The sequence below is a fragment of the Monodelphis domestica genome, chromosome 1, assembly GCF_027887165.1.
Source record: "Monodelphis domestica isolate mMonDom1 chromosome 1, mMonDom1.pri, whole genome shotgun sequence".
Lineage (NCBI taxonomy): Eukaryota > Metazoa > Chordata > Mammalia > Didelphimorphia > Didelphidae > Monodelphis > Monodelphis domestica.
The window spans coordinates 166,941,225-166,957,946 of NC_077227.1; the positions used below are offsets into that span (position 1 = coordinate 166,941,225).

The 16,722-nt window shown below is 37.4% G+C and overlaps 1 protein-coding gene across 2 annotated transcripts in view; it reads right to left on the reverse strand.

Moving 5' to 3' along the window:
- Nucleotides 1-16,722, reverse strand: part of LIPC (lipase C, hepatic type) — a 228,110-nt gene that overhangs the window by 15,638 nt on the left and 195,750 nt on the right. For both annotated transcript variants that reach the window (XM_007479670.3, XM_007479671.3), the window contains one exon: nucleotides 15,623-15,865. In XM_007479670.3, coding sequence (XP_007479732.2) covers nucleotides 15,623-15,865 — 243 coding nt within the window. The remainder of the gene's footprint in view (nucleotides 1-15,622; nucleotides 15,866-16,722) is intronic.

Below are 16,722 nucleotides of genomic sequence, written 5' to 3' on the forward strand. Positions count from 1 at the left end.
TTTGGGATACAGGCCCAGTGGTGATAGTACTGAATCAAAGGCTATGAAGAATTTTATAGCCCTTTGGGCATAGTTCCAAATTCCCTCCAGAATGGTTGGACTAGTTCACAACTCCACCAACAATTCATTAGTGTCCCAATTTTGCCACATCCTCTCCAACATTTACTATTTTCCTTTACTGCCATATTGGCCAATCTGATAGGTGTGAGGTGGTGCCTCAGTGTTGTTTTACTTTGCATTTCTTTAATCAAGAGTGATTTAGAACATTTTTTCATATGATTATTGGTGGCTTTGATTTTTTCATCTGAAAATTGCTTGTTCATATTCTTTGATCATCTGTCAATTGTGGAATATGGATTTGTATTTTTAAAAAACACTTAGAACTGTTTCAAAGCAAAGTGAGCTGCATCACAGGGGAAAATGGGAAAGAATTATAGATATGGATTCAAGAAGACTTGAGTTCAAATCCCACCCCTTTGTGCTTAATAGCTATGTAACTATGGATCATTCACTTAACTTCTTTTGTACTTCAATTTCCTTATTCTGTAAAATGTGAATAACACCACCTGCCAGTCTGAATATGAGATTTAAGTGGAATATTGTAGGTAAAGTACTTTAGAGACCTTAAAAATACACTCTAAATGTTTCTGAAGGTCTTGGAGCAGAGGCTGCTTAGCCACCTGTCAGTGATAATATGGGGAAGATCTCTTTTCAGGTGGAGATTGGGCCAGACAATTATGTCCCTTCCAAACCTAAAGTTCTGTGATACTAGGATTACCCACAGGGTAGATTGACAGTAACATATACTGTCATATATACAAACATAACGTATACTGCTATAATCGATAAAATAACCCTAGTCCTAAAGGTGACTTGAGAGAACTGGTAGGATAATGTGATTACTTCATATCCAGAACAATCTATCCCTTGTAGGAAAACATCTAAAAAGTTAAAAGCACAAAAGCCCTTAACTTGCATACTCTCTTAAAAGCATCCAAATGCAGTCCATTTCAAGCAGCTATTACCCTGAAAGTGGTGTTGTGCATTTGCAAAAGTTCTTACCAAGATGGTGGAAACAGAAATGGGCAGTAATTGACTAAATTGCTTCCTTTCATTTAACTATTGATCTTCCCAGTTCGTTGTTGTTTTTTTCTCCTCTATGTTCATCCTGTTTAGAGTGACCCAAGTATGGGACATCCAGATGAAGAAAATAATTTCTTTGATTTTCCTTGACAATTTTCCTTCATTGGAATAGTGACATAGGAGTAGTACCAATCATCATTTGTGAAACTATCATTTGGAAACAGTTCTATCTTGACTAGCCAAATTGTGCATTAAGGTGTATGTGAGAACTTGATGACCTTGCTTGATATTGATTTTTTTTGTCTGTATTTAGTTGGGTTACTAAGAATATAGAGATTATCATCAAAGCAACAAAACCGAGCAGAATTCTGCTACCTCGGCATCACTACTACAGTTGAGGAGATTAAAATTATTGTGCTTTAGGTTAAAGGCTAAATTTTACAGATTATGGAATTTAACAACCAGGTATTTCCACATGTTTAAACCTGTAGTCATAGCACAAGTTGATGTGACTGTTTTCTACACTGAGAGAGGCATATTGGCCATTACCCTTCACAAAATCTCAGATACTTAGGGCTAGAAAGAAATTTAAAAGGCCAACTTGTCTGACCTCTACCTGAAATCAAGTCAAGACAATGAGCATACATTAAACATTGTACTATGTATCAGACATCGTGCTTAATTCTGGGGATATAAAGACTCCCCCACAATGTCCCTTTTCTTAAGGAGTTCATGGTATGATAGGTGAGGCATTATGTAATCAACTATATACAAATGAGATAGAAATGGAATAAATTCCAGATAATCTCTGTGGAAGGCACTTAGGAAAAGGAAGATTAGGAAAGGCTTCTTGTAGAAGTGGAACTTTAGTTATGACATGGAAGAGGCCAGGGAAGCCAGGAGGTTGAAAAATAACCCCCCTCTACAATATGTCTGAAAAGTGGCTATCTAGCCTTTGCTTAAGAACTCAGGAGAAGGGAACCCTATCCATCCTACTTTTGAATAGCTTTAATTGTTAGGAACTTTCTATTTGTCAGTCTATAAATTGAGAAAGCATCTACTACATGCAAGTAACTGTGCGAAGTGCTTGGTAGATGAAAAAAAGGCCAAACAACAACAACAAAAACAGCCTAAAAACAAACCAGTTCTTGCTTTCAAGGAGCTCAGAATCTGAAAGGGGAGATAAAGGGGTAAATCACCTAATCCCCATTGCCTAGCTTACCTATTCTTCCTTGGAACCAATACAGTAATGATTCTAAGATGGAAGGTAAGGGTTTAAAAAAAAAAGACACTTAAGGGGGCAGCTAGGTGGCTCAGAATCTAAAAGAGGAAACAATCACTCTAAACCTAGCACTTTATAACTTCTAGCTATTAACCCTGATTCTACTCTCTGGGACCAAACAGTAAGTCTATTTCTTCAACGTTATAGCTCTTCAAATACATGAAGACACATGCCATGGTTCCCCCAAATATTCTTTTTTCTAGGCTTCAATTATTTTATTGCATGAATGAATTGAGACCCTTTATTATCCTGCCTTTCTCTGGATACTCTCCCAAGTGTCAATATTTTTTTCTCAAATGTAGTACTCAAAGCTAAACCCAGTGCTCCATGTATGTGATCTGATCAACATCACTATAATGAGATTTTAATTTCCTTATTCTTTTTGGTTATGCCTTGTTTAAGGTGGGCTAAGATGTCCTTAACCTTGTTGGCTACCTTAGTGTGCAGCTGACTCATAGTATATTTGCAATCCATAGAACTCCCCAGCACTTTTCATGAGCAAATACTGTCTATTGATACCCTTCCCTTTTGTACTTGAGAAGTTGGTTCAATCTTACAAATAGCCATTTAGAAATCAAACTAAGAAGATTAATGTATTTCATTTCAGAAAGACAAAGGTAGAGAAAGGAACAAATAATTTATATCAGGAAGAAAGAAAGCAAACAAGCATTTATTAAGTGTCTACTATGTGCTAGGCACTAAAGCAAACACTACAAATATTGATTCTCACAGCAACCCTGGGAGGTAGGTGCTATTATTATCCCTGTTTTATAGTTGAGGAAACTGAAATAAATAGATCATTACGTGACTTACCCAGGGTCACACAGCTAGGAAGTATTTGAGGTTGGATTTGAACTTAAGTATGCCTGATTCTTGGGCAAGGGCTCTATCCACCATGCCACCTAGCTGCTTCTGCACATAGTGGTGGCCAGCTATAATTACTGCTACTGGGGAAGCTAAGGCACTTGAGCTCTTCAAGTATAAACACTAAATTTGGCACTAATATGGTGAGATCTGAGGAGTGAGAGTTCACCAGGCTGCCTAAAGAAGAATAAATAGGGCCAGGCTGGAAACAGAGGAGGCAGGTCAAAGTTTCTATTTCAATGAATACTGGAATCAGTCCATGAATAGCCACTGAACTCTTGGCCTGGGCAAAATAAGGAGACTCCGTCTCAAAAAAGAAAAAAATATATTTTGTAAAACTTCAACATATAAATCTAAAGAATTACTTTTGTCCAAGTTATACAGTGCATAACTTCATTCTTTATCTTCTCCCATCCTCAATAATGATTTGTTTGTAAAGTACAATATTCAAAAATTTTCTGAGCTAGAAGATAGGATATCCATTCTTGAATTGTACTGAAATTAACTGGATATTTAAAGATAGGTAATAATTTTCATTCATCACATTTCTTCCTTGTCCTTTGATGTTTTAGTTTTAGGATATTTTTCATTGGGATTGAGCAATCCTGTATGTGGTATGGGTTTATTGGATTCAGTAGGAATGTGGAAAATGTCCTTTTCTTCTTTAGTCCTTCATTGTCTTTGAATGAAAACAAGAACACTCAGATATTGGAAAAAAACGCTTGAAAATTGTGTTTGGTCACACAATTTTGCCTAGAAATTGAGAGGGTTCTCCAAGAAGTTGAATGCTTTTGCATGGTAAAGGAGCTCTCAAAGGACTTTGTCTCCTAATTTTAAAATGGGAATAATTGCTTGTGGATGAAAATATACTGGTGAGCATGAAGTTAGAAAGAGTAAGAATAGGGATTGCGAGGTAGCTCAATAGATTGAGAGACAGGTTTAGAGATGGGAAGTCCTACATTCAAATTTGGCCTCATACACTTCTTTGCTTTGTGACCCTGGACAAGTCACTTATAACTCCCATTGCCCAATCCTTACTGCTTTTCTGCCTTGGATCTAATACACGGTATTGATTCTTAGATGGAAATTAAGGGAAAGAAAGAAGAAGAAAGGAAGGAAGGAAAGGAGGAAAGAAAGGAAGTTAGAAAGAAAGAAAGAAAGAAAATAAAGAAAAAAAAGAGTAAGAATTCATTGTTGATAGCTTTTGAAAGTGATGGACAAACCCTAGACAATATAAAATACTTAAGAATCTATCTGCCGAGACAAACATAGGAACTATATGAACACAATTTAAAAAATTTTCCACACAATTAAAACTAGATCTAAACAATTAGAAGAACATCAATTGCTCATTGGTAGGACAAACTAACATAATAAAAATGGCAATCCTACCCAAATTAATTTACTTACTGATCATGAAGCATAGTAGGGAATCAGTGGTGTTTCTTACAAATTGTAAGTAAACATTTCAGGAAAATAATTATAGTTGATTCAGTCTTGCCAATAGCCTCTTACACAGTCACTATGGGAATAATGATTTATATAGACAAGTAGTAAAAAATGCTAATTTTACCTATTTTGTTTCCTGGGTATCTAATTAAGGAGTAGCTGGCCTGATATTACAAATGAAGATTCTAAATTTTCCATACTTGTTTGCTGAGTTGATTCTGGAGCAGAAAAATATTTTTTTCAAATCCTGGGGTTTTCACAATGGAACTATGAACTCCTTCCTTTGGGTTACTCCACAAATGTAGATCAGAACCCCTACATAATTTTTTAATCTCATCTGATTCTTCCCATCTCTTACCATAGGCTTTCCACAGATGATCTCTCTAGATCTTGGGGATAACATTTTAAACCAGTTTTCCCCCTAACAGTATGACCAGCTCAACTACTTTTCTGGTCAGACACATTATCAGTGATCTCTTTTTCACTAATTCTTTACATGTAGTACATTGTTGGTAAAATGCACAGCTTACTTACACCCATTAGACAGCTTTCCTTTGCCCTTTGGACCACTTGCAATTTTAATTCTCTATTTTGCTCCATAACTCACACTGATATACCATCATGGGGAGAATTACTATTAAAAATATAGATTTCAAAAATTAGTCAATCAATATTCTTTAGTTGAGTACTGACGTGGTTAAATCTAGATGTGGTGACACCATTCTAGCTGCCTATCAGAATAGATGGCTATAGAAACAACAGTAGGTCTTTCCCAATTCATATCTCTCTGTTGTTCTCATACCAGTGTTTCCTATGGATATTTTTAAGATAATTTAGCGTGCCTGGATGATATGTCAAGTTCTCTATGAGCTCATTTTCCTCTTGACTGATTTTTGCTATTTTGTGAAGTGAATTGCTTACAATCGACCATACTCATTTCCCATATATTTTATAAATAGGTTTATGCTCCAACTTGATGGTCTTCTTGACTGTCCTGTATTTTTACTGGGAAGGAGATCAAGGGTCTTCTGGCTAAATTAGTCCTAGGCTTTCAGCTATCTGGTTATAGTATTCATTAAGTATATGTTATGGTGATGGAATAAAAATATTTATTTTTGTCCATTCATCAGAGTAAATAGTTTTTGCAAATGGATCAGGTTGGTGCTGTTATCATATAATATCATCTTATTTTTATTCTTCTAATCTGATTTTTGATTTTGAGCCTTACTCTAACCCATCAGTGACCTGACTATATCCAGGCAGTCAATTATGACATCTCTCATAATGTATAGACAGACATTTCCTATTCATTGTGATATTACTGATTTAATTTTAAATGTATTAATTAGTACTCATTGTGCAAGCAACCTCTAACACTCTTCTTTTGAAAAAAAATTAACTTTTCATGATATACAGTATAAGGCTATAAGTTTTTGGTTTTTTAATCCCAAATTCTAATCTCTAATATTATTTTCATAATCTTTCCCTGTGTTCACCTAATCACTGACATCACCAAATAAAAGTAAGTTAAGCCTTTCCAACAGAAGAGAAAGGATTGAAGTGGTTAGAAAAACACAAGAAGAATCAACTTCAGTGGCTAGGAGAGAAATAAGGTGAGTAATTATATTTGATTGAAAGGGCTTTGCTTGCTAGTAATAAAATTCCTGTTTAATAGATGGAGCAGCTTCTGATTCTGTTAGGTTGTAAGAAAATGCTAATCACTGATCAAAGCAGCTGAGTTTCATATCTGGAGTGGAGAATAAGAAGCCGACCATAAATAATTTAAGTTGCATTCAGGAGTCCCCTCCAATCCAGCTTCTAATACAGCAAAGACATAGGGCACTCAGGAAAATTGCTGCACAGGTTAGTCAAGGGACTACCAACAGGAGTCATGGAGAACCAAGGCTCTCTATTCCAAAGAATATGGAGGGCAAAGGGAATCTTATAATGGCCTAAAGGGAATGTGTATTGTTTCTTTTTTTTTTCCCAATAGCAATCATTTATTTACAAAGTACTAGCTGGTCTTTGTCTTAGAGAAGATGAAAAGGATGAATGATTCTCTGGTCTGCTTTTTTGGGGGAAAGAATAAGGTCTTTCTTTAAAAAAAAAGTAAATGGGAAGTCTTTAAGAAGACAAAGAAGAAAAGAAAACTAGAGATACAAAGAGAAATCATAGCCTAAGTCAGAAGTTTGGAGAATAGAAAAATGTGGCACAGAGAAGGAAGAAGACCATTGAATGTTTCAAGATAAGGAATTGGCATGAAGTTCTTCCCACAAAGAGAATTGGAGAAAGAATTGTTGTATCCTTTCATGATGAATCAGCTTCTATAATGAAGGATCCACAGATCTCATCAAAAGAGGTCATTTAGTAATGGTCACAAGAAAAGGAAATGAACAGTTGGTTGATGAATCCCTACAGAGGGGGTACCAAAGCAACTCTGTCAATATGGCATACTAATAGATCTACTGTCTTAATGGGATTTGTAAGTGGCAGAATCTTCCCAAGATTTTTTAGACCTGAAGATCACTACTACTTCTTGGTGTTTTTACAAAGGAACAAATAATAATGATATATTAAAATTATAAAGCATTGCTAGAATATGAAGCCCTGGGCAAGAAATAAAAGCCGTTAGGTAGGCATATGTAATGTTTTATCACTGTTCAGGAAGTGAACAAATGGCTAATTTGATGGTGGCCAAGAATGGAATTTGAATTTCTCAACCATGACTTGAAATATTGGAATTTTTGATTCTTACATAAGGATAGAATGTATCTAGTGAAAATGTCATCAAATATATATTTAGATGGAATCTGATCAGAGGGCGGGCTCTAAATTGAAAAAGGAAAGGAGGAAATTGCCTAATTTCCCTCCAAGTCAAATACCATAAAATGCAAGGAAGAACAATAAAAGAGGATTATCAGGTGATAAGATCAGTAATTCATATGAAATAAAATCCATGAAGGTGGGAGGAAATGCATTGACTCCTGTTTATAAATGCAAATATTTATCTAGGTAGTAAATTATGTGAATTTGAGATTATATTAAAAAACATAGAGTTAGAAAAGACTTAAAAATCTAGTCCATCCCCCTCATTTTATGGAGAAGAACACTGAGGCCCTGAGAGAGAGGCTACCCAAAGTAGCAAAGGCTGGATTTGAATCCTGGTCTGCTTTCCAATTCAAGCTAATTTCCCTTCACTATGCTGCCTCCATGTCACTCTTGTTATGAACACTAGATATATAAACATATATTTGAACCCATATTCTCTTCTGCTGGGTATGTTTCAGTTCTTAATTAAAAAAAAAGAGTAAATTTTGTTTCCTAGGTATCATTGAGCTTTGGTGGGATGAGACTCATGTTAGGAAGAGAACAGAAGACATAAAAGGAGTGTCATATTTATTTATATATAGGTTATTTCTTTCCAATAGAATATAAACTACTTGAGGCCTTGGAAAGTTTTGTTTTGGTTTTGCTTTTTTGGTGTTTAGCACAGTGACTGGAACATAGTAGGGAGTATAATACTTGTTGAATGAATGAATAAATATAGGGGCACTACACAGTAGTGATGGGGGGAAATTAATCTATCCAGACACTCTGTGGAACAGTATCTGTTCCAAAGGCAGAGCAGGTGATACATTCTTGACTTGCCTTAAGCAGAATTTCATTAAAAGACAGGAAAAGCAACAGGAAGAACCATGATTCTGTATGTGATTCACCAGGTCTGATTGTAACACATTCTGTGAATTGAAAGGACTGTGATTGCTGAGTCATTGTTAGTGATTTTTGAAAAATTGTGGAGAGTGAAAGAAGCTCTGTAAAACTGGAGAAGGGCTCATATCTCCATTTCCACAAAAGAGACTTAGGTGCATTTTATAAATTGTAAATTTGACTTTGGTTCCTGGAAAAATCCTAGAGCATATTTTTAAATGAGGATGAACCAGTCCCTGAAAGAGATGTGTGACCCATGAGGAAGAGTGACCATTCCATCTTAAAATCCATGAAAAAGGAGAAAGAAAAAGAGGCATAGTTTAAACATGCATTGAGATTTAAGGAGAACATCTTTCTTTTCCTTCCTTCCTTCCTTCCTTCCTTCCTTCCTTCCTTCCTTCCTTCCTTCCTTCCTTCCTTCCTTCCTTCCTTCCTTCCTTCCTTCCTTCCTTCCTTCCTTCCTTCCTTCCTTCCTTCCTTCCTTCCTTCCTTCCTTCCTTCCTTCCTTCCCTCCTTCCCTCCCTCCCTCCCTCCCTCCTTCCTTCCTTCCTTCCTTCCTTCCTTCCTTCCTTCCTTCCTTCCTTCCTTCCTTCCTTCCTTCCTTCCTTCCTTCCTTCCTTCCTTCCTTCCTTCCTTCCTTCCTTCTTTCCTTCCTTCCTTCCTTCCTTCCTTCCTTCCTTCCTTCCTTCCTTCCTTCCTTCCTTCCTTCCTTCCTTCCTTCCTTCCCTCCTTCCCTCCCTCCCTCCCTCCCTCCCTCCTTCCTTCCTTCCTTCCTTCCTTCCTTCCTTCCTTCCTTCCTTCCTTCCTTCCTTCCTTCCTTCCTTCCTTCCTTCCTTCCTTCCTTCCTTCCTTCCTTCCTTCCTTCCTTCCTTCCTTCCTTCCTTCCTTCCTTCCTTCTTTCCTTCCTTCCTTCCATTTTAGAATCAATACTGTGAATGAATGAAATCCTGAAAACAGACAGGAATGTTTCCATGGAGAAGAAAGACATGGAGCTGCCTAAAGAGACTGATATAGGCCTAGGGAATTCATTGGACAATATAGATTAAAAAAAAAAGAAATACATAGAAGATAGGATCAAGAAAGGCAAAAAACATTAAATGCAAATTTGGAACTATGCTCAAAGGATTCTCCAACTGTGCATATCCTTTGATCCAGCAATACCATTACTAGATCTATATCCCAAGGAAATAAAAAAAAGGGAGGGGGAGAGAACCTTTTCATAGAAAAATATTTACTGCAGCTCTTTTTGTGGTAGCAAAGAATTGGAAATTGAGGAGCTGTCTATCAATAGGGGAATGTCTGAACAAGTTATGACATATGATAGTGATGGAATTATGCTCTAAGAAAATGACAAACAGGGTGATTTCAGAAAAATCTGGAAAGACTTGCATGAACTCATGCAAAGTGAAGTGAGCAAAACCAGAGGAACATGGTACACAGTGACAGCAATATTTCTTGATGAGCAACTGTGAATGACTTCGTTATTCTTAGCAATGCAGTGATAGGAGACAAAATCTGAATGTAGACTAAAACACACTCTTCTTCTTCTCCTCTTCCTCTTCCTCCTTTTTCTTGTTCCTGTCCTTCTTCTTGTTCTTCCATTTGAGATCTCTTCCACAAAATGACTATTTGGAAAAATGTTTTATATGATTGTATATGTAAAATCTATATCAATTGCTTACCATTTCATGGAGGGGAAAGGGCAGAAATGGAGTGAGGGAGGGAGGGTCAGAAGAAAGGAGAGAATTTAGAACTGAAAACATAGAAAAAAATGAATGTCAAAAATTATTTTTACATGTAATAGTGAAAAAATAAATATTCTCATAAAAGAAAAAGAAATATAAAAGTGTAACAATTATTAGTCTAGTAAATTTTGTTGAGTGCTAAAACCTAGAATGAACTAGTAGCAACACTAAGGAAAAAAAATCTTTTTAAAACCTCTGTTGAGGGTAAGAGGAAAATTTTAAGAGAGAGAATCACTGAAAATGATGATGCCAATGAATGGCTGTGAGAAGGCAAAATGACTTAATTCTTTTTATTCTCTTTTCTAAGGAGAAAGATATTCAGACTAGGCAGCACATCAGTCAAAAATGGTTATCAGTGACTTGAGATTAAAGGTAAGTGAAGAGCTCATATTAAAATATCCTAAATGAATTTAAAGTCAACAGGTCATGAAAAATTATATCCTAGGATACTGAAAGAATTATGATTGGTTTGTCATGGCTCATGGTCTTTGAGAGATCTTGAAAAAGAGAGGCACAGTGAAGTGAAAAAGGACAAATCTTCCAGTTTTCCAAAAAAAGGGAAAAAGGGTTGATTGTTCAAATTCTAGGTCTATAATATTAACTTACATTCCTGGATAAATTACACGATGCATTAGTAAAGGATGGCTTGTGAGCACTTAGAAAAGAAAAGCAGTGATCACTAAGATCTGGCACAGTTTATTAGGAAGAGATAGTATCAGATTGACCTTCCTTTTTCTTCTTTTTATTTTTCCAACAGGCTTTTTAGACTATATGGAATTTACCTAGATTTCATTTGACAAAGTTACTCGTGTTATCTTTGTCAATAAGATGGAAAACTCTGGGCTAGGTAGTAGGTGGCTTTAGAATAACTTAAATAAGAAGACCCAAAGCATAGTCATTACAGGATTGGGGTCAGCTTGAGGCCATTTCTGTATTGGCCACTTTGGAATTAGAGAGGATAATACAACATAGAAAGGCATTTTGTAGTTTTGTCTATAGACTCTATGGCCAAAAATTTCATTACATTTTGATACTGAGTATTTTCCCAGTTTGGGAGGCTAATCCTCAGAAAGTATATCTGTAACCAGGTCAGTACTCCAAGTCTTTTCAGTTTGGTGTTACTGGCCAGAGATTGTAGTCTGCTGGTAAAGCTGTTAAGAACCAAGGGTGACCTCCATACCATGATAAAGCCCCAGAGTAGGTAGAAATGAGATTGTTCTAAAAGCTTCGTAAAGGGAAGCTAGAATAAGGTACTTTGATCACTTTGGGGTATATCTGCTAATTCTTAAATTACTAGGCTTATGTGATGCTGGGTTAAATATGGCAATTGATGATACTATAGATGTGATCCGAGAGATTGAGACGGTAGATAACTTTATTTTTTCACTCATAGGAATTCCATATTCATGAGGTCTAGAAATAGTTCTGGGACACATTGAAAGAGTAGAAGGAAAGCACTCCTTTTCCTTCTTTCTACTCAGATTGCTGGATGACTGAGTTGTCAACATAACTGGTGGTTTACCATTGATGACCATGATGGCTGGCTTGACATTGACCTACCTATGGCCCCACCACTTAGTGTTAAGGGACAAAGGAATAATGCCTTATTTCAATTTCCTATCATCAATTTGGACAGTAGAGGACAAGAAAAGATGAATACTATCCTAGGATGCTTGCGGGCTGTTAAGAAGCATCAATATTAATCAATCAACCAATAATAAACATTTATCAAATACCAACAGTATGACAGGCATTGTGCTAGACCCTGGAGATATCCAGACAAAAACTTCACCCTCCTATTAGGGAACTTTCATTCTATTTGGAGAAATAGGATGTACCCATAAGTGCACAGAAAATATATGGCGATTGGAATTGGACCTGTGATCCCATTGGCATAAGGTTAATTCTAGGATGAGAAAATTCCTTCTTCTAATGCAGACCAGTATCTTCTCAGCAACTTATAGTCTTAGAAAATTGCCTGGAGTCCAGAGAAATTAAGTGTCTTGCCCAGAGTCATCCAGCCAAAGGCAGGACTTGAACCAAGTCTTCCTGGCTTCAAAGCCTATTCTTTATCTACTTTTGCCTCTGAGAATATATATAAAATATATATAAATAAACACAATGTACTTTTGGTGGGGAGCACTAAGAACTGTGGATTTAGGAAAAGTCTCCTGTAGGATTTGAGTTGAGCATTGAAGAAAATAAGGGATTCTATGAGAAAAAGGAAAGACATGGGGAAAATCCAGAACAAAGGCAATGCCATGTTATGTGTGAGGAACGTGAATAAGGCCATTTCAACTGGGCTAAAGAATATATCAAGAGTCATTATATATGATAACACTGGGAAAGTAAGGGCAGCTAGATGATGCAGTAGATAGAGCATCAGGCTTGGAGTTAGGAAGACCAGAGTTCAACATCTTCAGATATTTGCCAAGCTGTGTGACACTTAACCCTGTTTGCCTTAGTTTCTTCATCTATAAAATGAGCCAGAGAAGGAAATGGTAAACTACTCTAGTATCTTTGCCAAGAAAACTCCAAATGGGGACATAATGAGTTGGACATGACTGAAATTACTAAACAACAACAAAAGGTAGGTTGGAGGCAGGTTGTGAAGGACTTTAAATTCCTTATTGAGGCATTTGTATTCGATCCTAGAGGTAACAGGAGACCACTGAAATTTATTGAATAGGGCAGGGACATAGGTAGATCTGTGCTTTAGGAATAGAATTTTGGTCAGCTATGAGGACAATGGATTGGAGAGGGCAGAGACTGGAGAAAAGGGCATGAATTAGGAAACTTTTGCAATAATCCAGGTAGGAAGTGATGAGTGCCTGAACTAGGGTGGCAGGTTGTGTGAGTAGAGGAGGGATCTCTCAGATGTGCCTATTCATCCTATTGTACTTGCCCACCACTCCCCATTTCATTTGCCTCTCACCTCAAGACTTCTTTGGGAAACTTTCAAGACAAACTCCCATTTTCAAGTCTACAACCATTGACTAATAATAGCTTTGTCAAAATGCTTTCACCTACCTTTCATTTGATTCTCACAACAATTCTGTGAGGTAGGTAGTATAATTATTCATATGCTGTTTTTACAAGATGAAGAAACTAAACACAAAGGGGTTAAGTAACCTGATCAAAATCATACAGCAGAGCTGGGACTCAAAGTTAACTTTTTAAAAACTCTTAAAAAAAATTAACCAAAGAAACAATGTTTTACAATTGTTTTCTGACGTTTCGCAAATCAGATTTTTTCTCTCCCTCCATGAAGCAATAAAGAATCTATTTTAGGTTATAATAGTGTCAAGCCTAACTCTAAGACAAGTTCAGGGGACAGCTAGGTGGCTCAGTGGCTTGAGAGGCAGGTCCAGAGATGGGAGATTCTGAGTACAAATCTGGCCTCAGACACATTTTAGCTGTCACTTAACCCCCATTGCCTAGCCCTTACTGCCCTTCTGCCTTGGAACCAATACTCGATATTGATTCTAAGATGGAAGGCAAAGGTTTTAAATTAAAAAAAAATACAAGTCCAGTGATCTTTCCACTATGACTGCATTATCCTAATCTTTAAAAAAAGTATCATTCAGAACTTTAAAATAAAATGTAAAAAAAAGTATTCTTTCCTCTCCATTTTTGTCTACATATATATGTATATATATATATATACATATATATATATATATATATAATTTTATTTTATTTTACCATTTCCTGGCATGCCCTCCACTCTGGCAGTTCATGGGCAAATTCCCTTCATGAAATGCCTATGTCCAGGAATAGCTCCCCAGGCATAAGGGTCAGTCAACCTTCGTGAAAAGCTGCCCCTCCCTGTCTGAGGCACTCTGGAGATGGAAATTTTATGCCCAGGATGCACTGCAGTGATTACTTGAATTGCTTAGCTCCTTGATGGAATCAGGAGTGGAAGTGAAAGTTCAGGCAGGTAAAGGAATCCTTTGTTTAAAAAGTAATTTACTTGGTATTTGCAACCTTTTCCATCATCAAGCAATTCTCCATGCATATCTCTGATAAAGTTATCTAAAAATGTCAGCAAAGCAGGAAGACTTGAGCCCTGGCAGATCTGTGCTTAAGGCAGAAATGTTGATGCAAACAGATTTAGGATTATTCATCCTGTAAAATTTCAACCTAAATATAAGTGCCTCATTCCTTCTACTTTCTTTCCCCTCTGGTGTTAGTCCAAGGTCATGCCACAACCCCTCCTCTGCCCATGTCTTCAACCCAGAGGGGGACCAGAGTTGTGCTTGTTACCTTGGGATGAAAGTACTCAACTGATGAACATTTGAAGATCAGTCTAGGGTTGGAATAGTCTCATTTCCTAGATGATATCCAGTAAAATCAGCTGATTAAACCCTTGGGGGAAGTTTGGTTAGAAGAACAAGGTTTGCTTCTTTTTGATAAAAAACAAGTTGACCCACATGATTTGTTGCAGGAGATATTGGGGCTTTTAAAACTCTTGGCAGGGAGCCTGAATATGTTAAACTGGATGCTAGGGAAAAAACAAATAGTCCCTGAGAACTTTACTGACTGGAATATGTGCAGTTTTAGAATCGGGACATTTAATTACTAATAACTTAAGAAGCTTTTATAATTAACATATAGTTCTTTAAGGTTTACAAATTGCTTTCCTCACAACAAAGACCATTAGAGCTAGAAGGAGCCTCAGAGATAATTTATGCCCAGTCCTTCCATTTTATAGATAAGAAAATTTTATAAGAGTGGAAAAACTTGAGTGGGTTGCTACAATGAGTCAGTTATGGAGCTAGGATTAGATTTCACATTTTTTGGTCTCCAATCTTCCACTGTATCCCTGCAGGCAGATTCTGTACACATAACCCTTGCCTCAAAGCCCACTTCTATGGGGTTCTTCTAACTGATAGATAACTGATTATTAAGGGCTAAGTGCCTTTGTGAGGGCAGAGCTGGTGAAAGCTGGTGATGAGATCCTGATCTTCTGGTTTCCAGCTCTGGGAGAGAAAGGAAGCCATGTCAGACTCTCTGGGTCCCTGAAGGGAGAGACAGCGGCTGAAGAAGCTGATTTGTAGAGGAGCTGATGCTTTAATCAGTGTCTTCTGCCCACAGTCTGTCTCTCCCTTCAGAGATCTAAAGAGAGCCTGGAATAGCATGCTTCTTTCTCTGAGCTGGAAGCCAGAAGACCAGGATCTCTCTTCTCACTAGCTTACACCCTCTCTGTAGGAATGTAGGCATCAAGGACTCCATAAGCCTGCACAAATGGACTTTGAGGCACAGGTTACATATAAGGGAAAAAGAGACCAGCTCATCCCTTCTTTACCTCTCACCCAACCAAAAAAGATTTGTAAACTTAAATAATCTATGGGATTCCCATTCTCTTTTGCTTGAAGACCATTAACTGCCTTTGGAAAAGATGGACAACTTGTGACTAGGGAAATGGGAAGGGGGAGGAGGCTGAGTCTTTGGTGGGGACTCACAACTAATTGGAGACCTTTGCACTCACCTTTGAAAGGAACGTGTGCTTGTGTGACCAAGAAGAGTTTCTTGCTTTTCTGTTGCCGCTGCTTCCTGATGTGGTAGCCCAGGGTGTTGCATCTGCCTTTTTTGCAATCAAGGCACAAGCCTTTGTTGAAGGTGTTCATATCGCTGCACCAGTAGCCTGTGCTCTGCATATGCTCATTTAGGATGGAGTCGATGAAGAGGTGAACTGATCTTTCATGGGCACACTTTACCGTCTCTGTGATCCCTGAAACATGCCAGCAGAGTAACTTCAGCTCTGTGCCACTAGAATGATCAACTGTGCTAGACTCGGCTACTCTCATCAATACAATGATCCAGGAGAAATCTGAGGGACTTAGGACAAAGAATGCTGCCCACCTCCAGAGACAGAACTGTTGTATTCAGATGTGGGTCAAGGCATTCGATTTTTCACTTTAGTTTATTTCGGTTTTTATTTTGAGGTTTTGGTTTTGTAAGATAATTTACTCACAAAAATGAACATTATGGAAATATTTCTGTGATGATAATACATTGAATTGCTTACCAGCTCTGGGGGGGGGGGAGGGAGAAAGAGGGAAGGAGACAATTTGGTTCCTATAACTTTGGAATACTTATGTGGAAATTTGTTGTTACAGATAATTGGTAAAAAAAAAACCCCAACAACAAATAAATAAAGATGTTTGCCCCTAGGTGACTGGGACTTTTTTCTTAGGGCACCAACATTTAGGAGGTGGCAGACTTCTCATTCCCTCAGTAGCATAGAAATAACCTCGTTAGTAAGAAATAACTAGTTAAGATCAGAAACTACCATATGGTGACTTCATCTCTATCTGCTGTGCTTCCTCTACTTACTGTCCCCCCTTCCATTGACCCCAAAGAGGACTATAATCCCACTATGTTTCCAGGTCTATATATCTCTCCCCCTCCAATGAACTTGTCTTGAATTAATTAGAAGATTTTTTACATGTTACTTTTCTGGGGTGTATGTTGTGAAGCCTGACTCAGGCATCAAAAATGTTCGTTACAACTATCCACAGTTGTGCCCAAGTTGAACACAGGCTAGAAGGGGAGAGGACGTTGTCCCAGAATGCTTACTTGGAATCA